General features: G+C 41.3%; 1 protein-coding gene across 1 annotated transcript in view; it reads left to right on the top strand.

Moving 5' to 3' along the window:
* The window catches only part of SLCO5A1 (solute carrier organic anion transporter family member 5A1), a 98,168-nt gene that overhangs the window by 56,586 nt on the left and 16,534 nt on the right, over positions 1-25,048 (top strand). Inside the window, exon 5 of the mRNA XM_080646882.1 lies at positions 383-547. Within this exon, the coding sequence (XP_080503008.1) occupies positions 383-547 (165 nt within the window). The remainder of the gene's footprint in view (positions 1-382; positions 548-25,048) is intronic.

The raw sequence follows: 25,048 nt of genomic DNA, 5'->3' as shown, positions 1-25,048 counted from the left end.
TAGTAGACTTTGGAGTCGTAACAAAGAATGGCATTGTTTTAATATATTAAAAAATGCAAATAATTTACTTTAAACCATTTTTGAAACAGGAATCATAGGTTGGATACTTCTTATAAGGATATTTGCATATGGGCATGTTTTAAAAAAACTTTATTAAATTTCTTTATCCTTTTTGAAAATTAAAAAAAAACACCACCAAAATCTATTTAATAAAGGAGATAATTTCTAATCGGTCATCAGGTTTTTCAAATTTTATTCTTTATTTAATATTCTCAAGTATTGCTGAATGGCTATTTCCAGTTCATTTCAAAAACAATTCAGTTTTATTTTATTTTCCATCCCTTGTTTATAACATTCATTTGTCATTTTTGTCATTTTGTAGACCTACCAAGAGCAGCTGTCAGGATCTTAAGCAACATGACATTCCTTTTTGTGAGTTTGTCATACACAGCTGAGAGTGCCATTGTAACTGCTTTCATTACCTTCATTCCCAAGTTCATCGAGTCACAGTTTGGTATTCCGGCTTCCAATGCCAGCATCTACACTGGTAAGGCACCGCCGTGAGAGCGCCTTCAAAACATGATAATCCTTGACCACTAAACGGAAATGCAATGAGTGAAGAGAACTAACATTCACTCTAACGTCAAAGTGTTAAGTTCATTAACAGATACCTTCCCCCAGATTTCGGGAGGAGGAAGGCTTTGAATGTGTGGTTTTTTTTATAATAATAATTCAGATTGTATTGCTGTGTGACTTTACCAACTGTGTTTTGGAAAGGGAGAACTTTGCATTGATTTATGTTTTTATTGTTCTGAGTTAAAAAGGATGAAATAGGCAATGGCATTCACATGTACATCTGCATAAATCTTTTTATGGGTTGGCATGAGTCTTAAAGTGTTAGGTTTTTGAACGCTGATAATTTGAAATATATATTCTCCTTTCATAAATGTTAACAGATTTTAATCGAATTATTGGCAATGCTTGAATTTAGAAAGAAAATCTATGAATTTTGTTTTAGAAATTATTTCATGTGTAGGGAAAATGATTTTTATGAGAGAAAATGACATTTGGAGATCCCCAAGTTGGACACTGGGGTGCTCACTGCTACGAGGTAGTCATTGTTTCTAGGACCTTTGTTAATAAAAAGAGTAAACAAGACTTGAAGTTACATTGATATTTCTGCTTCACATTTAAGATTATAGGTTACTCTTTGCTCTCATGCTGAAAATCATTCTTCCTAATGACTTTAATATAACTACAAGTGTGTATATGTGTGTGCGCGCATGTGTGCGTGTGTGTGCGTGCGTGTGTGTGTGTGTGTGTGTGTGTGTGTGTGTTACTAATGATGAAATGTGAAATGCAGTTTTAGACTTGTTTGTGGTTCTTTTTGTGCAGAGGCTGTCTCTTGTGGATATGCAAAATACCATGACCTGAACTTATTTGAAATAATTCTTCTCTGTTTGGGTTAGGCCCACAACCTGATCTGATATGGAGTTTATTTACTTTTATTTATCTTCATTTTTAGGGATTACTTTATTTTTATGTTTTTAAGCCACATTTGTTTTTTTAAATTATGTAAGACAGTTATATGATTTGAGAGTGAAAACCATCAAGCGAAGGACATTCAGAGAGGCCTTGCTTCCATCCCGCTTTCCTCCAGTTCTCGCTCCTTCTACAAGGTCGCGTTTTATTAGTTTATTCCTCTTATTCCTTTTTGAATATGTAAGTAAATATGTGTATTATGTATGTCATATATTTACATCCTATACATCGATGTTTTATATTATATTAGTACTTCGCCTGTCTCAGCTCACAGTTGGCACACTGTCCCCTCTGTTCTGCACTGGTGTAGCATCAGAGCCCCTGCTGGTTTCTTTACAGCCACACAGCACTCTATTGTGTATCATGGTCTCTTCGCTTGCCTCTGGGTGGCCATTGGGTTGTGTTGTTTCTTTTGCTATAATGACATATATCTTGATCTGTAGAAGTCATTTTATACTAAAGAGCCATTTGTCTAATATACTTATTTCTTTTTAACCATTTAGTTAAATTGTCCAGCTTTCAGTTTGCCTGTCTCCTGGTAAAGAAGCTGATTCCAGACAGCAGAGGGAGACTGAGAGCTCGTGGATATATTTATCATATAATACTCAGTTCCCCAGCCCCAAGGCTGAGCATTTACCATCAGATTGTTATAAAGATCCAAAGAGAGAATCTTTCTGGAAGCACTTTGAAAAAATCTATATAGCTTTTGGGAATTCAAATAAAATTAGAGACTTTCCTTCAGTATGAGCTTGTGCTGTGAGGGTAAAAGCAGGTGACTTTTGTTGGCCTTGTGCACCGAGCCTGCCACATGCAGCCCTCACCGCAATGCTCCAGTGGAGGTCCTTCTCTATCCAGCGCAGGGTTGATGAAACAGGTGTTTAGAGCAGTTTTTACAAACTGTACACCCAAAACTTCATAATACGGTCCATAATGTATAGATTGAGCTGGTCCTCAGAAGCTGCTCACGTTTTAGAATTTTTATTTCACTAAATTAAGACATATAGTACAATAGTTAAGAGGATCTGTTTTTAAAAAATATTTTATTGATTTTTTTCAGAGAGGAAGGGAGAGGGATAGAGAGTTAGAAACATCGATGAGAAACATCGATTAGCTGCCTCCTGCACGCCCCCTACTGGGGATGTGAGCACAACCAAGGTACATGCCCTTGACCAGAATCGAACCCGGGACCCCTCAGTCCGCAGGCCGACACTCTATCCACTGAGCCAAACTGGTTAGGGCAAGAGGATCTGTTTTGGAGGGAGACACATCTTGTTGAAATTCTTGTTCTTCCTCTTCATCTGTCCATCCATCCATCCATCCATCCATCCATCATGCACAAATATTTTTAAAGCTTCTGCTATGAGCCTGTCATGGTGCTATAATGAGAACACAGAGGGATCCTATCCTCTGTGGTCCCCAGTAGGCTGCTTGTGTTCCTGAACAAGTTCATGAACGTCTATGAGAGTTACAGGTCATGAGGATTAAATGATGGAATGCATGTGTTATGTTAGCACAGTGGGAAGTAGAGACTAGTGACTATGGCAGTGCCCACTTTATGAGACACCCAGGAAAAGGAATCCAAGGTGGAAGAGTGAAGCTAGGACTCTTTCATAGCAAAGAATATCTGGGGGAAATGGATTTGAAGAGTAAGAAGAGAGAAAGAGGTGGCTAACAGAAGTGGGAAAATGGAAGAGAAGGCAGGAGACAATTATGTGAAGGAAGGGCTGAGGGATTATCTCCTCTGCACTGAAGGAGGCCTGAAGACTTAATGTAAATGATAAAGGTGTCGTTGCTTTAAGAGTAACACATTATACATGTGATTTCAGCTGAGTCAGTGTTGCATGAGGGTTAAATCTTTTTATCTCTGATTTACTTATTCATTTATTTTTCAACCTCAAATATGTCTATTTTTTACAACTCTTGGCAGGCGGGGTGTGCATTTTAAGTGCTATAGTTTCATATATTTGAAGCATGGTGCAGTGAAATGTCAGGTGACCAAATCTCTCCGTTAAAGGGACTGTTTTTGTTTCACTCATCTTTGATGGTGAATAGCACAGTCCTTGTGTCTGGGATTAGTTTTCCATGTGCATACATGTGCACAGGCACAAATGCACAGAAACATAAAGTCAAACATCCTTCTAAGCCTTAGGGATCTAAGGGATTTCCAGGCTCAGAGGACATTCAGCCCGGTTTTCTCTGGATTTCTGCATCACATTCATCACCCCTGGATGATCATTGCTGTTCAGAATGGCCCAGAGGCTCTGGAGAGCCTTAGTCATCAAAATACTATATAGTGTTTACAGAGCAGGATTCATTTATGTATAAAAATGGAGCTGAGAAAGATTAGAGAGCTTTTCCAAAGGACGGAAACCCTGGGGAAAGAATGAAGTGTCAGGAGCAGCGTAGGAGCATTTCTGCTACGGAGGGCATCACGCCTGGGATAAGTCATCATCCAAGGATCACCCATAGAGCTGATGGCCGACGGAATGTAAACATTGCTGTTTCTGGCCCTCAGTCTCACCTTTGGAATGAGGGATTGAATTAGAAGACCTTTCACCAAAGATCAACTAACAAGCATCCCATCATCCCCCTCCCTTGCCAATCCTGAAAATCCTTTGAATTTTGCCAACAACTTCTGTTTCTAGACATTGAAGTTAGTCATTGTCTCACCATTTTACTTTATATGTATGTAATACCCCTTCCTGGCATTTTAAATTTCATATATATAGATTTTTTTTCTCCTTTGGTGCATATGATGGAATGAGGTTGAATTGCTCCACTTTTTGCTTTTCTTGGAGGGACTATTAAGGAGCAAGGTAACTCGATGATTAAATATTTCCTTTGAGAACTCAGAAACTTTGTACTGAGCATGGTCCCATTTTAGCAAGTCCATACCCTACTTAAGTAAGGCGATCCCTACCTGTTCTGTAGTGAGCCAACATTTTATATCAGAAACATTATATATATTAGAGTCAGAAGGTCTGGGTTCAACATCTGCCTCTACCATGTAACCTGAGTGAGTTAACTAATTTCTCTGGCCTCAATTTTACCAGCATTAAAATGGTGTGAAATTTTAAAAAGTTACAAAGTAGTTATTAAGTGTAAAGAACAACATACATATTAATTATTAATGAGAATGACCCTGGCTTTCCTCCCTATTCATTGAATATTTCATCCTCTATAGTAGGACTAGAGGATCAGGATTATTATAGAAAGAGATGAGGAAGGAGGAAAATAGGGGACAGAGTATAATATTATCCCAGATTTATAGATAGCTAAATAAAGGACAGACACTACTTGAAGGCTCCATGGTCTCATGGGTAGTGGCATACTTGGACTAGAGACACACTGTTGTGACTCCCAGCTCATGCCACTATCTGTCATTTCCTCAGATGTTTTCTCTTAGCCCATCAATATCACATCCAGAGCTAATGAATACCTTGGCCCTTAAGTATGGCTAGGATATGGTTATGACCACACTGGCAGGAAGTGCTTTACTCTTTTTGACTAAATAATGAAACATATGCTTAGACATTATTAGATGTTGAAGTAATGTCCTTTTGCAACCTGAACCATCTCACAATGGGCCACAGAAGATTTGCTTTGCTGCCAGGCTCAAATTCCCACTGTGGCCAGAAGGTAGAACATTTGGATTTGTTACTGTTAGACCGATTGGCTTTCAAGCTAGTAGTTAATTTTTTCAAGTGATTGTATTGGAAAATTTTCCTATATCTCTATTTTTTTAAAAAAATATTTTTATTGATTTCAGAGAGGAAGGGAGGGGAAGAAAGAGAGAAACATCAATGATGCGAGAGAATCGTTGATCAGCTGCCTCCTGAACACCCCACACTGAGAATTGAGTCTGCAACCCGGGCATGTGCCCTCACTGGGAATCGAACCTTGACCTCCTGGTTCACAGGTCGATGCTCAACCCCTGAGCCAGGCCAGCCAGGCCTATATCTCTCTTTGCAATTAAGATAAATATAACTTATGTTGGTTTTCTGATTAAGTAAATATTTAGAAACATTATAGGTGCATACTTCTCTAACCAATGCAAAGAACAATTTCTATATAATTGTTTTATATAGAGTAGTTCAACATTGTTTTGTAACATCTTCCTTAAATTTGTTCAAAATATCTTTCATATAAATATCAAAACCTTTTGGAAATGCAATTGAGCTTGGTGGAATCATTCAATAATGAAGCAGAGTAGGACCCTGTGAAATGTCTATATCCTTTGATAAGATTTTCCAACAGAACATCTGTATTCATGACATTACAAGTTTCTCTTTGTTCCTGTTTCAGCCTTGCTCTCAGAGTTAGTTATTTACATAATCAATGGGTTGGTAGTTGTAGTTACAAGATGTACAGATTTTATATATGTTTATCAGGAAACTGTCAATTTGTACTTAAAACTTTTGTTTATTTGAACAGAGTCATTGACATTAACTTTGCTGAGCAAAGCATTCTGCACATTAATGAAAGATGTTTAGGGAGAATTTAAAAAATATTTAAGAAAACAACTTTATATGTTGCTTCACGTATTGCGAAAGCATCAGGTGCATTTTCAGTGCTGACAACAATAGATGTCTTATTTGTCTTCAGATCAGGTTTCTGAGAATCTTGGAACAAGGTGCCAGTGGAAATTTTGTGTTACTGTAAACTATCTGACCCTAGCTGGTTTGGTTCTGTGGATAGAGCATCAGCCCTTGGACTGAAGGATCCAGGGTTTGATTCTGGTCACAGGCACATGTTTGGGTTGCAGGCTTGATCCCCAGTTGGGGTGCATGTGGGAGGCAACCAATCAATGTGTCTCTCTCTCATTGATGTTTCTCTCTCTCTCCCTGTCTCTCTCCCTCCTTTCCACTCCCTTTACAAATCAATGGAAAAATATTCTTGGGTGAGGATTCACAACAACAACAAAAGCACCACAAAAAACTGTCTGCCCTGCGGAGAATTTTGCTCTATGCTATGTGCTCTCGACTGTCTAGGGATACTGTGTCCATTCCCTGAATTCACTGAGTGGTTACTGAGTGCCTACCATTTAGCAAACTACTTGGAAGTGCATTACGGTGCGTATGAAGATGAATGAAAGAATTTTAACAGAGGAAATAAGATAGAACAAATAGTGTGGATTGGCTTCAGATTGCTGAGAGCTTTGAGTCCCTTGTGGAGGAGGACTTTTAAGATCAGCCAGTAATTAATAGAAAATATGGAAACTAATTTTTTAAAAGAAAGACTCTGCAATCCTGTTAGTTTCAGCAGGATGATTATTGTATGGAGTTCTGTTTAATTGAGTAGATATTCATACATAGTGATTTTTGTAGTGCCTTGCTATATGCTGCTGTTCCTATGAAGCATACTGAAATTGCCCTAAACCAGGGATTTTCCACCTTTTTCATCTCACAGTACACATAAACTAATTACTAAAATTCTGCAGCACACCACAAAATATGTTTTTTGCTGACCAGACCAAAAAAAAGGCATAATTTGTATTCATTCACAGCAGACGGCTAATGTGTTGGCTGTTGTCATCTTTTAATTTGACAATCTAAGGGAAAATAGGTCAGTGCCCCTGAATGCATAGTCAGGTATTGCATGTTTTAAACATTCTTGTGGCACACCGGTGTGCCTCTTGCGACACACTGGTTGAAAATCGCTGCCCTAAACAATTGAGCACCCATCCTTTTTTTTTTGCGGGGGGGTGGGAGGGAGGGAATGAAAGAAAAAGATGATGCAGTTCTTCTCAGTCACCTTTTGCTTCATAATGCTCTTCATGTGTCTTTAAAAACACCAACTTCCCAAATTTCATTTGCTTATCTGTCTAAGCAGGTTGGACCTGTTCACATCTCAAATCTTTTGTTTTAAGGGATGTAATAAGTAAATAAAATATTGGCTATCAGAAATACATACACACATTTTTTGCACATATATACACATTTACGGACATACCACATGTTAACACATTTCACTCCTTTTTTATTGAAGATTTGCGTTTGTTTTACGAGACGGTGTAACTAACTGAAAAAATTAAGCAGGAGGTAAGAGACTAGGTTTCAGCTTTAGAAGGAACAATGGGTTTGGAATTCAGGTAGCGGATTTCTCCTCTCAGACCTGAAAGAACTCTGGCTTGGAGATCAGATTTGCGTCCTGGCTCTGCTCTGTTAGCTTGGCGATATCGGCCATGTGTCTTATCTTTCTTAATGTGTAATTTTATGGAAAACGGGGATAAATAGGAACCCGTCTCATGGGATAAGACTAAGTGGAAGTGCTTTAAGACTTAAAGTACTCTGCACATTTGTCATGATGATTTTATTGTCATTTCCTTGTCCCAAAGTCCCGTTCCTTATCTGTATAAGCAGATATAATACCTGTTCACAGAGCTGTTTTATTGCTCGATCAAATAATTGGTATGAATATGCTTTGCAAAAACTAGAAAGGTTTATTTCCCTCATGTGAGTTTAGGTTGTCCCGCTAATTTTGGTTAAAGTTGAAGTCAGCTTGCTCTCACATTTAACCTTTAATCACAGTATTTATTTCTGGGTGTGTATCTCATGCATGATTCAAGATAATAATAGGTAAGATTATTTGAAAGGAATTCTGAGGAGTTTTCTGCTGCTTTAGGTGGAAAATTATTCTAAAACACTTCCCATTCTGAAAGAAATAGAAGTTGGAAGAATTAACTATAAAGCGAGTATCTATTAATAAAAAATGCTTTTTCCTTTTACTTTAAAAATAAAACTGAGCATTCATTCCCAGAGAAAACAAGTGGCTTAAATGGTTGGAAAAAAGTCACACGGAGAAAATAACCTCCCTTTTTAATTTAAGCAAGTGCTTATTGGGAGTGTTAGCCGTACGTGAATGTAGAAAAAGCATTGGATGTAGATTCAGAACACTTAAGAGTCTAGGCCAGTGGTCAGCAAACTGCGGCTCGCGAGCCACATGCGGCTCTTTGACCCTTAAGTTTTTAGCGAAGGCCAGCTTAGGAGAACCCTAATTAAGTTAATAACAATGTACCTACCTATATAGTTTAAGTTTAAAAAATTTGGCTCTCAGAAGAAATTTCAATCATTGTACTGTTGATATTTGGCTCTGTTGACTAATGAGTTTGCCGACCACTGGTCTAGGCCTTGCTTCAGACCAGCCATTGTTAGCCAGTGGCTAGCAAGCCATTGATCCAAGTTAAGTCAAGTCTAGCATCTTTTCAGAGCCTCAGGTGTTTTTTGTGTGTGCATTTTTTCCCTCTCTCTTTTAAAAAATATTTTATTGAGTTCAGAGAGGAAAGGAGAGGGAGAGAGAGATAGAAACATCAATGATGAGAGAGAATCATTGATTGGCTGCCTCCTGCACGCCTCACACCAGGGATCAAGTCCACAACCTGAGAATTGAACTGTGACCTTCTGGTTCCTATGTCGGTGTTCAACCACTGAAACATACTGGCCGGGCTGTATATATTTTTTTCTTGGTCATCTATAAAATGAGGGAGTTGAAGAGATGATCTCTGTGTTAATTTAGAGTTACATTGTGCATATTTTTGAGAATATAAGAGACTCAAAGTAACCGAGGTCTAAGCAAAATAGATGATTATTTGCTCTTCACAAAAAGTCTGTGGTTAGGCAGCACAGGGCTGTTTCTGCTCCATCATGGACTCTTGTCCTCATGGTCCAATGCAGAGGTCCAGCAGGTTCCATGGACTTTTTGCATTACAAGCAGCAGGATGATAGAAGGAAGAAAGGCATGGATGGGTGTTCTACTTTTGCTTACATCACATTGGCCAGAACTTAACCACATGGCCACATGTAGTTGCATGGGATTCTGGGAAATGTAGTCTGCATTTCACGTGGCCATAAACCAGGTTCTTACTCTAGAATAGGGGTGTTGGGACAAATTTAGCCTGCTGCTGCTTATTATAAATCAAATATTATTGAAACAGTCATGCCCATTTGTTTACACAACTCCATGGGGGACTACATTAGCACTACAACAGCAGTTGCAACAGGCACTGTCTGGCCCACAAAGTGGAAAATATTTACAATCTGGCCATTTATTTAAAAAAAAAAAATCTTGTCCACTCCTGCTCTAGAAGAAAGGGTAGTCATCAGGGGATAAGTAACAATCCAGATTCTGATTTTAGGATAACAAACAAACAAATACAAAATCCAAACAATTTTTTATGATGTGGGAATAATTTTGAAAATGTTAATAAACACTAGCACACGTGTTACTAAATACTAAACCACAAAGTTCTTTCTTGCTTGAACAGGCTGAAACCTGAACTGTGCCTGTAAGATAGTCTTGTTATTCTGTCTACTTCCCAATTTTAAATGGTTGCTTTTGGTTCCAGCCTGGAAGGCATCCGCTACTCCCTCAGTATTCGGCATGTGTCTTCATTTTGGTGACAGTAAAGATGTGAAAAGATGTAGGGGTATTTTTGATCCTGGGGAAGTTCTCCTAGTGTAATATCAGGGATGGATCTTGAACTGGTGACCATTGTGCTATGAGAGGAGCCCGTGGCTATTAGTCAAGACATACATCACATTGACTTCTGCTACACTGTGTTTTTTTCCTTAAATAAATTTAACATATTCATTTCTTTTTCTTATTCTTTTAGTTTTTCAAGATATATTACTGTCTTCTAAAAAGAAGTTTCATTTCAAAACCAGGGATAGATAGGATCTGAACAGTAAGGAAAGGCGCCTATTAGTGTTTTGCTGGGAGATTTAGAGACAGAGCAATTGGTGGAGCTTGTTATCATTACACTAGAGGCCCAGTGCATGGATTCGTGCACTGGTTGGGTCCCTCGGCCTGGCCTGCGGGGATCAGGCCAAAACCAGCTCTCTGACATCCCCTTAGAGGTCCCAGATTACGAGAGGGTGGTTCTCAGGTGACACACCCCAGAACTGGGCTCCCTTCTCTCTGGTTCCAGTTGTGTCACCCGAGAACCACAGCTGCCAAGTCTCCGCAGCTCAGCAGCTCCTGCATTGAGCGTCTGCCCCCTGGCGGTAAGTGCACATCATAGCTACCTATTGGCTGGTCGAACAGTTGGCGGTCGCTTAGGTTTTTATATTATATAGATTAGGAAGGCACACAGGAACCAGGGCACATGTTTCTCTTCAAATATTTTCTACCAAATGGGTACCTTCTATAAGGTTGCATAACTAACGGATGTCTGAAGCCTAAGTTCTCATCGATAGCAAGCTTGGTGTCCTCCAAAGCTATTCAAACCATTAGATAACTAGAATACATTTTCGTTCATAACACTTGTTTTGTGGATTTTATTATCTGGTGGAATTATGTATGTCTTTTTTTTAAATTAAAATTTTATTGGGGTGACATTAGTCAACATGAACATATAGGTTTCATGTGTGGATTACTAAGTTACAAAATCTGTATATAGCAGTATGTGCCCACCACCCAAGGTCAAATCTTCTCTGGTCACCTCATATTTAGGACAACTTTCTCCCTCCACTCTCATCTCTCTGGAAACCACCACACTGCTGTTTGTGTTCATAAGTTTCAGTTTTATATTTCTCATATGAATGAAATCATGTAGTTCTTAGCTTTTTCTGTGTGTATGCATGTCTTTTGAAATAAGACAACATGTTCAGGTAACAAGTGCAGTATGTGGCATACTGGTTAAGATGTGCATCCCACCTGTCACCGTCTTTCCCTAAGTTCTTAGTTTTTCTGGCTTAAGCTATCGCCTTCAGAGAGCAAGGAAGGTTAATTAATTTTTAATTTTCTTCTACTTATAAAATGTTCTGACCTTTAATACTCTTGGCTCTCAGTAAGCAAGGGTGGGAAGCGTCTGGTCTGAGGGCTTTATAAGGCCCTTGAAATCATTTGGTCTGGCCCTGGCAAAACATTAGGGGTGAGTTTATTACATGTTTGACCAAATATAACAGGCTAATTTTTAAGTTGATAATTTTGTATGGCTTGCGAATGATGTTATAAATATCCAAATGGCCCTTGGCCCCTTCTTTAATGAGTAGATGAAAACAGTGTGTAATTGGGGTGTCTTTTATTTCCTGTGCATGCTTCACTACCTTTTCTCCAACTTTTTGCTTAAATGGCCACTTGTCGTTGAGACCTAACCCAGCATTCCTCATTTAACAATGCCACTCCTCTCCCAGTACTACTGATTTTTCCTTGCTGGATTGAAGAATTTTCTCTGGAGTGTTTTTCACCTCCTAACAGTCAGTACAATTTTCCTAGTCATTGGTTTATTTATTGTCTATTTCTCCCCAGTAGATTGTAAATTCAATGTGGGTACAAATTTTTATCATCTCTCTTCACCATGTAGCTCCAGAATCTAATACAGGGCCCAAAACATAGTAATTTCTCAATAAATGTTTTCTGCTAAGTTAAATATATGTTTTAAAAATTATATATTTTTATAACTTTTTTGGAAGTTATACTTAACAACACACTTGTAAATAACACAAAGTGAACTTTAGCTCAACTATAAAAATTATCTCAAAATGGATCAAAGCCCTTAATGTAAGAGCTAAAATTATAATACTCTTAGAAATAAATGTAGGCATAAATCTTAGTGACCTTGGATTAAACAATACAACCAATACAAAAAAAATTGGATTTCATCAAAATTAAAAACTTTAGTACATCAAAGGACACCATCAAAGAAGTAAAAAAACAACCACCACAGAATGGGAGAAAATGTTTGCAAAAGATGTTTCTAATAAGAAACGTACATCTATAATATATAAAGAATTCTTACAACCCAATAATAAAAAGACAAATACTCCAGTTAAGAAATGGGCAGAGGATCTGAATAGACATTTCTCTGAAGAAGATATACAGTGGTCACTTGAAAAGATGCTCAACCTCATTAGTTATCAAGGAAATGCAAATCGAAACCACAGTGAGATACCACTTACCACCCTCACGGGTGACTATAATCAGATACTATCTGTGATAGTAAGTGCTGGTAAAGACATGGGGAAGTTGGAACCCTCACACCCTGCTGGTAGGAATGTCAAATGGTACAGCTGCTTTGGAAAAACAGTTTGGCACTTCCTTAAGCATAGAGTTGCCATATGATCCAGACATTCCATTTCTATCTCGGCATACAGCTAAGAGAAATGAAAACGTGTGTCTCCGTAAAAACTTGTACATGCATGTTCATAGCAATGTTACTCATAATAGCCCCAAGTAGAAACAACCCAAATGTCCATAAACTGATGAATGGATAAATAAAATGTGGTAATCAGTATAATGGGTTATTACTTGGGCATAAATAGAAAGGAAGCTTCAATGCATTCTACAAAATGGATGAACCTTGAAAACATTGTTAAGTGACAAGCCACACAGAGGTATTACATGACTCCATTTACATGAAATGTCTAGAATAGGCAAGTCTGTAGAGACTAGAAATAGATGAGTGGTTGTCTAGGACTGAGGGAGGGGGTTGAGAGGAAATGGGTGTGATACCTGTGCATACAGGGTTTTTCCAGGGGTGATGAAAATGTTCTAAAAGTGATTATGGTGATGGTTGCATATCTGTGCATATACTAAAAAATTGAATTGCACACTTATTTAAGTAGGTGAATTGTGTGATATGTGACTTATAGCTCAATGAAGCTGTCAATAAAAAAACACACACACATATTAGTGAGTTGACTGTTTTATTAAGTGGCTGCTCTGGTCCTTGTTATAAATTTGGAAGGACTAACCAGGCTTTTAATGAGCAAAATTTCCACCTGGCCCTTATGGGGCAATGCCATTCTAACCAGTACAGGTTAGGTGTGTAGAAGTTTGTACCAAAATTCCTCCCCTCTCCCCCAAATAAATAGTTGTAAACATCTGTTTGCTTCTCTCAGCGGGAAGGATATCTGTGAGGCTTTTTCAGCTCAGCCATTAGTGGACGGGATGACGCTGTCTCGATGGGAGATGGGAAAGCTCTGTGAGCTGCTGGATTAGGACAACAATGGAAAGGGGAGAAGTTGAAAACCACTGACAGAAAATGGATCTTGTCCGAAGGGCCTCCAAAGGGGGTTTTGCACTTGGCCCTGGCCACCTCTGTAGGAAACCAATACCTGTAACTCAATACCCAGGCCTTAGTTTGCAACTTATTTTGATCATGAAAATGTTAATAAGCTCCCATTACTCTCCTATAGAATTTCCTCTGCAAGGGTCCCTTCCCCTCCATTAGCAGCAACTCGTTTGCAGCTTCTGCGGGTTCACCTTGTTTCCCGGAGCCAGAGCAAACGGAAGCAAACGCTCTGACTTTTGCATTTCATCCTTGCGCGCTGTTGTGCCCTCTGTGGTCCTGTGGTCGCAGAAAACTCTTGTAGGTTTCTAAGCCATAAAAGAGGGAACATTGATTTGATTTTTGAATTCTTTGCATGACGCAGCTCGGCAGTTGCCTCTCGGTAGTATTTCAGCCAGAGCTCTGCAGGAACCTGAAATAAAAAGTGTGGTTGTTTTCTCTGTTGAATGCACCTTTTTATTACCTTTCCTTCAGTGATGCTGAGACCTTGACTCTTCGAGGTTGGGGTTCTCGGATTTCTCTCCCACCGCACAGTGCCTCCCTGTGTTGGCAGAGTTGAAGAAAGTGTTATTCTGGGTGAATGAGACCCATTTGCCCAAGGAGGAATTAAATATGAGTTTCAGATTGCGATCTCCAGGCTGAAGCGAGTGAGGGTGGCTAAGGTTTGAGAAGTGTGTAATTCCTTTGAAAGCCCTGATGGGTGATCTCTGCAAGGCCCTGCTAGCAGTTTCGCAGCTTTCTCTCTGGTTAGTGCAGGTGGTTGCATCTGAGCCACCCTGTGGTTGTCAGGGGGACTTCACAGGGGAAGTGTGGCTGGGGGTCTTCTGGCACTGTGCCTCCTCTGAAACTAGAGAGGGGCACAGCTTGAGACGGGCTGTCTGCAGCAGCAGCCCGGTGTGAGGCTAGCTGCACGGCCAGCTCATCTGCTTCCGGAGAATTCCTCAAGGAACTCCCTGCAAATTCTCCCTCAGGGCCCATAGGCTTCTCTTGGGGTCCTGGGAGCTGTGATGATGGAATATGCTGCCTCTCCTAATCCGGTCAATGTTAGACGTTGCCATTCCTCTTTTGCAATTTGACTTAGTGTTGTGCTGTGCAATAATATGGACTTCAAGAAATAGTCTGTTCTCTGTTTTAAAACAGCCAGTGAATTATTAAAAAGTTACCATAAATGACTTCTAATGTCACACCTCATTCATTGTTTGTGAAGGCATTTCTGAGATATAGGAGAGAGAAAAAGGTATGTTGTACTTTTGGAGTGCTTTGTGGGTCTATGTGTTGTTAGTGGAAGTGTATACTTACTATGCTGCCTATTCCCAGACCATTACATTTTTCTAGCTTCAAGGTTTGAATTTTTAAAATAGTGTCTTCTTTTATTTCCCTCTGGCAGTAATTGATATTCATTTCCTACAAGAAAATGTTTTCAAGGGAAAGTGGGAGCTTAACAGGGTAAAATAATTTACCCTGGCGATAGGAAAATGTTGATTTTGTATCATCAGATTAGAAGCATAGTCTTCAGAAAAGTGAAACAAACACGAGTTAGTTGCCCTGCTCTGCCACTCATTCAGTTTCCTCATCTGGGATGTGGAGAGAATGCTATGCTCTTCCCACTCTAAGACATCATCTGTTGTGAGATGCACCATGATTTTGAATTATGATGAGAGAAAAAATGCTTTTAATTAGATTATGACACAGAGCTGAGACACTATTTTTGTTTTTTTTAGGTGGCATTCAAATTTTTTTTTAAATAAATCTTTATTGTTCAGATTATTACAGTTGTTCCTCTTTTTTTCCCCCCATAGCTCCCTTCCACCCGGTCTCAGCCCACCCTCTGCCCTTACCCTGCCCCCCCCCCCCCCCGCCACTGTCCTCATCTATAGGTGTACGATTTTTGTCCAGTCTCTTCCCGCACACCCCACACCCCTTTTCCCTTGAGAATTGTCTGTCCACTCCCTTTCTATGCCCCTGATTCTATTATATTCACCAGTTTATTCTGTTCATCAGATTTTTTATTCACTTGATTTTTAGATTCACTTGTTGATAGATATGTATTTGTTGTTCATAATTTTTTATCTTTACCTTTTTCTTCTTCTTCCTCTTCTTAAAGAATACCTTTCAGCATTTCATATAATACTGGTTTGGCGGTGATGAACCCCCTTAGGTTTTTCTTATCTGTGAAGCTCTTTATCTGCCCTTCAATTCTGAATGATAGTTTTGCTGGGTAGAGTAATCTTGGTTGTAGGTTCTTGCTATTCATCACTTTGAATATTTCTTGCCACTCCCTTCTGGCCTGCATAGTTTCTGTTGAGATATCAGCTGACAATCATATGGGTATTCCCTTGTAGGTAACTAACTGTTTTTCTCTTGCTGCTTCTAATATTCTCTCTTTGTCTTTTGCTCTTGGCATTTTAATTATGATGTGTCTTGGTGTGGTCCTCTTTGGATTCCTTTTGTTTGGGGTTCTGTGTGCTTCCTGGACTTGTAAGTCTATTTCTTTTACCAGGTGGGGGAAGTTTTCGGTCATTATTTCTTCAAATAGGTTTTCAGTATCTTGCTCTCTCTCTTCTTCTGGAATCCCCATAATTTGGTTGTTGGTACGCTTGAAGTTGTCCCAGAGGCTCCTTACACTGTCTTCATATTTTTGGATTCTTTTTTCTTTTTGCTTTTCTGGTTGGATGTTTTTTGCTTCTTCGAATTTCAACTCTTTGACTTGATTCTTGCGATCCTCTAGTCTGCTGTTGGATCTCTGTATATTATTCTTTATTTCAGTCAGTGTATGCTTAATTTCTAGTTGGTCCTTTTTCATATCCTTGAGGGTCTCACTAAATTTATCAGCAGTTTCTAGAAGGTTCTTGAAAAACCTTATAACCATGGTTTTGAACTCTATATCCAGTAGTTTGCTTTCCTCCATTTCTGTCATTTGTGACCTGTTTCTTTGTCTTCACATTTTGGCTGCTTCCCTGTGTTGATAGAGTAGCTTTGTGTGCTGGGTGTCCTATAGGGCCCAGTGGCTCAGCCTCCCCAATTACCCGAGGTGGACACTCTTGGTGCACCCCTTTGTGGGCTGTGTGCAATCAGACTTAAGTCTTGATTGTTGTTGGTATCACTGGGAGGAATTGACCTCCAGGCCAATTGGCTGTGAGGATCAGCTGTGTCTACGCTGGGAGAACTTCTGTGCTGGAGACACCCTTATGGGGTAGGACTTGCTTCAGTGGGGCTTTGGTGCTCACTGAGTCTGCCCCTTGAGTGTGTCCCTTATGGATCTGAGGAGTTGTAATCTGGATGGTCCTACTCTGACCCCTGGGTACATTGGCTCTTGGATCTCCAAGAAGGTGCTAATCTAGCCTCTGCCTGAGGCCACCCAGCAGGAGCTACGGAGAGATCTGCAGATTCCTCTTTGTTTGGGGTTTGGAGGTGCCCAGATGAGGCCCAGCTGTGAAACAATGCAAGCTGCTGTAGGGCCTTGGGTCTTCTTTTGGAAGTTCTGGGGCTCTCTGACTCAACTGCAGTTTGTTAGGTAATTTTAGATTGCAAAGGGCCAGGCCATTCATATGCAAAAGCCTCTGTGCACAGCTTGGGTGGGGTGGTGTCTCAGGGAATCAACAGGGTGGAGCAAACAGCTATGGCTGACCTTCAGCCCTGCCCTAAGAGGCCCCCCGGTCTCAGTGTCTCACGGTAATCACTGCAAGCACCTCTGAGAGAAAGCCGCCCTCGAGTTCCACCTGAAGCCAGACAGTCCATTTTCTCTCCGTATGAGTCTGGTCCCCAGAGTCTCGCCCGGAATTGAAGTTCAGAGCAGTCGGGAGCTTGTGTAACTCCTCACTTCACTTCTGCACCTCCTCTGAGTCTCAGTGTGCTTTTCTCTTTTCTTCTAGTTATAGAATTTCCACTCAGCCAGCCTTCCTGTGGTTCTGGATGATGTCTGTTTTGTCCTTTAGTTGTAGTTTTGAAGTGGTTGTGCAAGGCAGCAAGTTCAGGTGTTTACCTATGCCGCCATCTTGGTTTCTCTCTGAGACACTGTTAATTGTAAGACACATTCTGATTTCAGAGCAACTCAAAGTCCTTACAAGTTTGAGAATTAAATCAGATACTATATGCAGAGTAGTTATCACACCATCTGGCATATACTCAACCTCTGTGTGTGGGGGTGTGTAGAGAAAGAGAGATAGAGGGAAAGAGGGAGGAAGGGAGGGAGAGAATATAAGTGAATATTCTCTCCCCTTCCAGTGCCTAGCCACCTTCCCCAAAAGAGGCAGCAGAACTTGAAAGTCATAGCGGCTTACAATGATATTTCTTAGTGATTCATAGTCTTATGTTGGCAAGTCATCTATTTTCAGCTTCACGAATGAAAACTTTGGATTGGAATACAGAGCATGGGTCAGTGAATTTAGAGAAAACATCATGAGGACAGCCAAGATTCTGAGAATCTGTCCATGTGAACTTAGTTCACCACAGGACACTCTGCACCATGGTGATTTCACGACAGAGTAGAGGCGTCGGGGGACTCCAGACATCACACATTTTGCCACCTTTAGTAGGTTGGGTGTTAAGCTTTTGCTAATAATGTTCAATTCAGAACTTTGATAACAGTGAGATTTTCCAGGCACCAATCTAGCTATTTAGTGCCTGCCAGTTTTAAATGGATTTTAGCAAGTTTTCACCCCAAATTAGATCTTCGATTTCCTGTTTGTAAAATGAGATATAGCCCAGTTCAAGGAATATGTGAAGACCAAAATGAGTAAGTCGTTGGAAGATTTTATGCAGTAAATTATAAATAACAAAATTAATCATTCAGCTCTACATTTACCATGTCCTGGCAAGTGCTCAAAAGGTATGAAGAATAAAGATAATGTCCCTACTGTGTATGGAACATTATGGTCTAGCAGGAAAGACAGAGAAGTAAACACGATGCAGACCCCAGGACAAGGTTGGCTCTGGGACCCACGAGCACACTGTTGTTTTGTTAATAATAGCAACAGCTGCCAGCACAGTTGAAGTTCCCTGGACTTAAAAACAGTCTTTCATTTTTAATTTTTTTTTGTTTTTCCCCTTGTTTTCCTCATTTTTCTCCATAAAACATTCTTAATAATGAGTGAATCACCCAAATTTCCCCACCTCTCCTTCAGTCAAAGATTTTTCTTTGCTCCAATTCATGCAGTAAGCTTGGGTATATTTTATGTGTTCATTGAAGTACGTAATGTCTATCTATTGACAAAAATTGGAGTGAAGAGGAAAAAGTCCTCCATTAGCTTTAATATTCGGCAATTCACTGAATATCATTTTTCGTAAAGACCTCTGGGCTCCATGCAGCCACACTGTACAAGGGCAAGCAATAGTGTGACTCCGGGGTAAAAAGTTCACTGAGTGTTATAATAATGCATGACATAAGAGAAAGAACGGAAGTAGGACAATTGACAGGTCAATTTGCTTTGATAAATAAGAAGAGAAAATATTTCCAATTGGAAAGCAGACTTTTTAGGAATTAATGCAGCAACGAGTTCTTTAGATTCAGATATGTACACACAGTAGCTAAATAGCTAACAGAGGTTTATGTGTTTAAGATTCATAGTAGCTAAATATCAAACAAGTTTGCATATTAAAGAACATAGAGGTCTATGTTAGACCATTAGTTATAGCTTCATTCAATTCTATAGATTAAATAGTGTATAGAAATTTGCCTAATTATAATTATTCTATCCACTGAGTGGCCAGATTATTATGATCTCTGAACGCATAATAATCTGGCCACTCAGTGTATATACTATATAATAAAAGGCTAATATGCAAATTGTCCCCTCGACCAGGAGTTTGACCAGCAGGCAGGCCGGCCAACTGTCCATGTCCCCTCCCCCTGGCCAGGCTGGCCGGACCTCACCCATACACGAATTCATGCACTGGGCCTCTAAAATATATATATATATATATATATGTATATATATATATATATACACACACACATACACACACACACACACACACACACACACACACACACACACACACTGAGTGGCCAGATTATTATGCGTTCAAAGATCATAATAATCTGGCCACTCAGTGTAGTTCTTTGTGTATATGTTAAACTCAGTATTAGGCAGAGACTACTGATGTTCATGCTTATTATGATGATCGCTGACATTTACTGAGTATGTCCTATGGGTCAGACACTGTTTTGAGTGCTTCATATGTCTTGCTTTGTTTAACCCTAATAACCCCATGAGGAAGACACTATTCTTACTCATATTTTACAGATGAGAAAATCCAAGGCCGAGGATGTTCAGAAACATGCAGCTTGGAGGTGGCAGAGCTGAGTTTCAAACTCAGGGGATCTGCCTACACCACCCATGCTCTGAGCTGGATTTGTCTCTTAGACAAATCGTGGAGTTGCATTAGCTTCTTTCCTCGACCACCTGTAATTTAAGTGGGTCCAAGGCTTGGTCCAGGCGTTCCCATTTTTCTAAGCCTGGTTCCCATCCTCTCTCCCTCATACTCTAGCAGAGGTGTCCCTGGGTACCCTCCTATAGTTGCCTCTCCCATGTGTAGGCCATAGAGGGCATGAGGAGCAGAAAGTCGGGGACTGCAGAACCTGGGAGGGAGGTGGATCAGATGCAGAAGCTCAGAGGAGTTAAGGCAGTAGAGGGTGGGTTGGCTGGCTGGGGCCTGGGAGCAGAGGGAAGGGAAGGAGAGCACCGGTTAGTGAGGTGAATTTGAGTGAGACAGCTTCTGCCTGGAGAGCCCATCGCACATAATTATTCCCCTCTCTTCATGAGGGGTTGGAGGACTTGGGGTGGGTCTAGATAGATGGTGGGGTGGTAGGTCGGGGAAGTGACTCTCAGCCCCTCCATGATCTCCATAAGCCAGCCCCACACTACCAGAGCTGCTTCCCCGGAGTCAGGGGCCCTGAAGGCTCTACTGTCTTACCCCCACCCCCTTGCTCCCCAGCCCCAAATCTTCCCCATTCATCTTGTAGGTCACGAACTCTAACAGGAAGCATCTGTGTCTCTCTAGCAGGGGATCTGAGCCATGTAGGAATTAGCGTGAGTGAGCCATCAGAGCCCTTCTGTTTTGATTGTGTGGTGAGATTTAGATGACAGGAGGCATCAGGAGAAGACTTTAATGGGTGTTAATCTGTTTGATGTAACCTCAATTTACTGATGACAAATGTCCCATTTTTAAGAGTGGAGTACTAATTAGGATGCATCGTCGAATTAATGATACTGCTTGTAGGTTCTGACTCAGTTATGGGCGTGGAGGTGTGTTTTGTTGTCGTCCTGGGGGTCTGGCACAGTGCCCGTCACTCATAAACTGTTCCATTGACATTGGAATTGTATCGGCGCACCATTTTCATTCTAAATGTAAAGCTTTGCCCGCTTCATCATGTTGACAGCATGTGCACCTTTCCTTGATGAGGAGGAGACTTTAGTAACCAGCTCCTCTAAGCCCAGACACAACTCTGGTCAGTTTCCCCGGGGGAGTTTCCCGGACCCGCTGCTTCAAGGAGGCTGCTGCGGTGATGAGGACAGAGCTGGGAATCAGAGACCCCAGTTTTTATTCAGAGCCCCCTCCCTTGTGTGCACTATTGGTCAAGTCACCTCTCTGAGCTTTCATTGTCCTCATCTGTGCAAAGCCGTGGTTGATCTTATAAAATCGGGACTGCGGTGAGGATTATAAAATGAACAGTGGTTGCCAGGCAGAGCTCAGATGTTCGATACAGCTAACCCTCCGTGTCTGCTTTTGGTGGGTGGTTGAACGCGCAGAAGCAAGCCTGCCCACGCGCACGCGCACTGGCGCAGCCGCAGGCTTCTGGAGTCTGGTGTCATCGGGATGGCAATGCTCCCCACGTGCCCAGCCTACAGCACTTGACACACACACACACACACACACACACACACACACACACACACACTCTCTCTCTCTCTCTCTCTCTCTCTCTCTCTCTCTCTCTCTCTCTCTCTCTCTCTGAAAAACCAAAGCTATAGGAAACCAAATCGACAGCATGTTATCAATTCTTAAAGGAAAAAGGCATAGGGAAAAAAATTCTGGAAGGAAATATGTAAGCAGTGGATTTTTGTTCCTCCATCCTTTTCTATGATTTTCAAATGGTTGGCCGCAACATATATTGCACTGTGTCTCCAAAATAATGGGAAAATAATGAAACAGCAAAACTACTGCCCACCCAGAGACTTCTCACCCCCTTCTCTCCCCCTTGCCCCTCCCCCATCTTATTCCCAGCGCAGAGGCAGGGATCTCTCTCCATCCAGGACTAATCTGATCACCTGTACTTGGGATCCCACATTCTCCTCACTTCTCAAGGATCTTGGGGGATGGTCGAGGGGTTGTGGCGGACCCCACACGCCTACGAACAGGGTGCTCCCAGCTTTGGGGAGCGTGTAGCCCACAGGGTCTGCAGCCTGCTCCGCCCTGTAGCCTGAGGCCAGCGTCCCACGGATGCTGCGGATGCTGCGCGCCGGCCCCAAAGTCCTCAGTTCACAGAGAAATATGAATGGACAACAACAGAAAATGGTATTGGAACCGTGGGAATCAGAAATTTTGCACAGGAAGCTTCGGGAGGTGTTGTTTACTGTAGACAGCCTGAAATTGGGACAAAATAGAACAAACCAGACGAGTTTGGTGCTTTGGAAAGTGTGAAAGCTGCTGGTGAACTCTGTTTATTCTCCTCTGTCAGGAGAAGTAACTGAAATTAATGCAGCTCTTGCAGAAAATCCAGGACTTGTCAACAGATGGTGTGATGAGGATGGCTGGCTGATCAAGATGACACGGAGTAACCCTTCAGAGTAGATGAGCCAATGAGAGAAGAAGCATATGAGAAATACATAAACCCTACCGAGGAGTGAAAATGGAACCCCCTAAATAGAGTAATATGAAACAACTTGATCTGGCATAGTTGTCTTAAATTAGCGCTGGATAGAAGATTTAAAATAGCAACTTTTACTAATACCAGTGGGAAAAGAAACTATATGCTGTTGGAAGAAAATACCCCTTAGTTTTTTAATGATCGCAAATAAACACAATATGCATCGTTCCCACAATACCCTATGATTTTTAGGCAAGACGACTACAGTTCTAAAATTCAAAATTCCTGAAATCATCCATGGTACAATCTAGTTATAAAAATTATGTATTTCAAGGATAACATATCTTAACACATTAAGATGATATATATCTTAAGCCTTATATAATATTGTAACTTGCTTACATCAGTCTCTGGATTTGGGGCAAAATACTTCATGATCTTTCCACTGGAACTAACTGTCTGCGGAGAAAAGTGTTGTTAGTTGTTACAGTTAGTTGCTAGATGATGAACAATACTATCTTAATTTAGCAATATACTGAGTTTGCTGGTGCTATTTTTATACAGTGAAGTAGGGGCCTTGCAGGAAAACAAGGAAGTTTAATAACAAAACAAGTTCTTCATTTAAAAAAGGGGGGGGGGGGACCTTGCATTGTTACGAAGTCACCTTTTTGCTCTACATTCTCCCTCCCACTCCTTTTTGCTCTATTTTTGTCAGTACTCTATGTTAAATATGCTTCAGCCCTCTCCAGGTCTTAGCATCAGACAAGACTCTGACAGTCCCGACGCTACCTATGGACCCATAGCCCTCTTTTTTTCTTTCAGCCGAAGTTCTGGAAGGCAGTGCCCATGCCAGTCTCCAGATCCTCATGGCTGACTACTCAACCCCCTGGAGCCTGGCTTCTGCCTTCACGATGCCCTGAAAGTCGTTCTTGTCAAGATCTCCAGTGGTGTAGTTGTCTCATTTCAGTCTCTATCCTTCCAGACTTCTCCGAGGCATTTGGCACTCTTCATTTTCTCCTTGAAACTCTCTTTCCGTGGTTTCTGTGGCACAGCTGTAATGGGAATGACTACAGTGTGTATTGTGTACAAGACACAGTGTACTGTGCTACACAGAGTGCCAGCAGTCTTCATTTTATTATTTTTTTAAATATTTTTATTGATTTTTTACAGAGAGGAAGGAAGAGGGATAGAGAGTTAGAAACATCGATGAGAGAGAAACATCGATCAGCTGCCTCCTGCACACCTCCTACTGGGGATGTGCCCGCAACCAAGTTACGTGCCCCTGACCGGAATCGAACCTGGGACCCCTCAGTCTGCAGGCTGACGCTCTATCCACTGAGCCAAACCGGCCAGTCTTCATTTTAATGTGAAAAGTAGATCTCCGTGATAAAGTGAAGAAGTCTGGTGAGGAAGCGTATGCTTATGTGTGATCACATGGCTACCAAAGATTGAGTGAGGATTTGAATTCCAGTCTTTCTGAATCCAAAGCCAAAGCTTCCCCCCCTTAGGACATTCATCTCTCCTAGATTTCCTCTCCCCCACCATGGCTGCTCATTTTCAGTGTCCTCTGTGGGCTCATCTGTTTATGATCCCATGAATACTGGTGCTCTCCGGGACTCTGGCTTTGGCCCTTCAGTTTTTGTTTAGTCTTGGAACATCCTGCCTGTGCCATTAATTCCCCCACCCATCATAAATGCCCCAGCCCAGGTCTCTCTGAGCTAAGACCCACGTGCCACGGTGGGAGGCATTTCTAGCTGCTTGTCGCACAGGCTGTGCAGTGCTTTCTCTGTCCCTGTCCTCCTTCACTAGTTTATCATGCTATCTGTGTCAAGCCTGACCATGGCTCTCCAGTCACCCTCCTGACTACTCCTCTGTCTCTAGTTTTGACTCCATCTAAGCCGTCTTCCATCTCAGGGCCAGGCATTATCTTTGTAACACACACCTCCATCCTGCCAGACCCCAGCGCAGAATTCTTCGGGGTGTCTCATTGCCCAGAGATGCAGCCTGACCTCCTGGGAGTTCATGACCTCTCATGGTCTCGCTCTGCCTTCCCTCTCCTCCCCGTGTCCCATCACTTCCTGGCAGCTTGCATTGATGCTACACTTCCCAGCTAGTGTGGACTGCGCTCAATCCTCAATTCTATCTCATGCCTCTGCACATGTTTATCTGTGTAGGATGGTCTTTGTGCTGGTGTATTGGACAGATTCTGTCTCATCTTCCAAATCTCAAAGATTCTATCTCATCAGTCAAATGTCGGCTCAAATACTGTCACTTCTGCCAAGCCCTCCCTGATTTCCCTCAGGGGAAACTCAGACGCTTCCTTTCCTGTGTTCTCCCTGCCCTTTATAGAATTCCTTTCATGTGTTTTGAATTTTTTTGTTTGGTCCTCTTTTAGATTGTAAGGTTCTTGGTGCAGGCACTGTGACCATTAAAAAATATTTTTACTGCAAAATAGAATGCATTGAGAAGTGCATTAAACTAAGTTTAGAGATAATGAATAATTATGAAGTGATCAAGTGTGTACCTGTTACCCAGGTCAGGGAATGGAGTATTTTCAGTGCCCCAGGGGCCCCCTGTGTCCTCTCCGGATCCCGCCCATCCCCCCACTATCTTGGCTTTTATGATAATTACTTCCTGGGTTTTCTTCATAGCTGTACTACCAGTATATGCATTTCTAAACACAATCA

Source organism: Plecotus auritus (genome assembly GCF_963455305.1).
Source record: "Plecotus auritus genome assembly, chromosome: 11".
NCBI classification, from domain to species: domain Eukaryota; kingdom Metazoa; phylum Chordata; class Mammalia; order Chiroptera; family Vespertilionidae; genus Plecotus; species Plecotus auritus.
The sequence above is the reverse complement of the archived record's forward strand: the minus strand, read 5'-3'. Positions and strand labels throughout refer to the sequence as shown.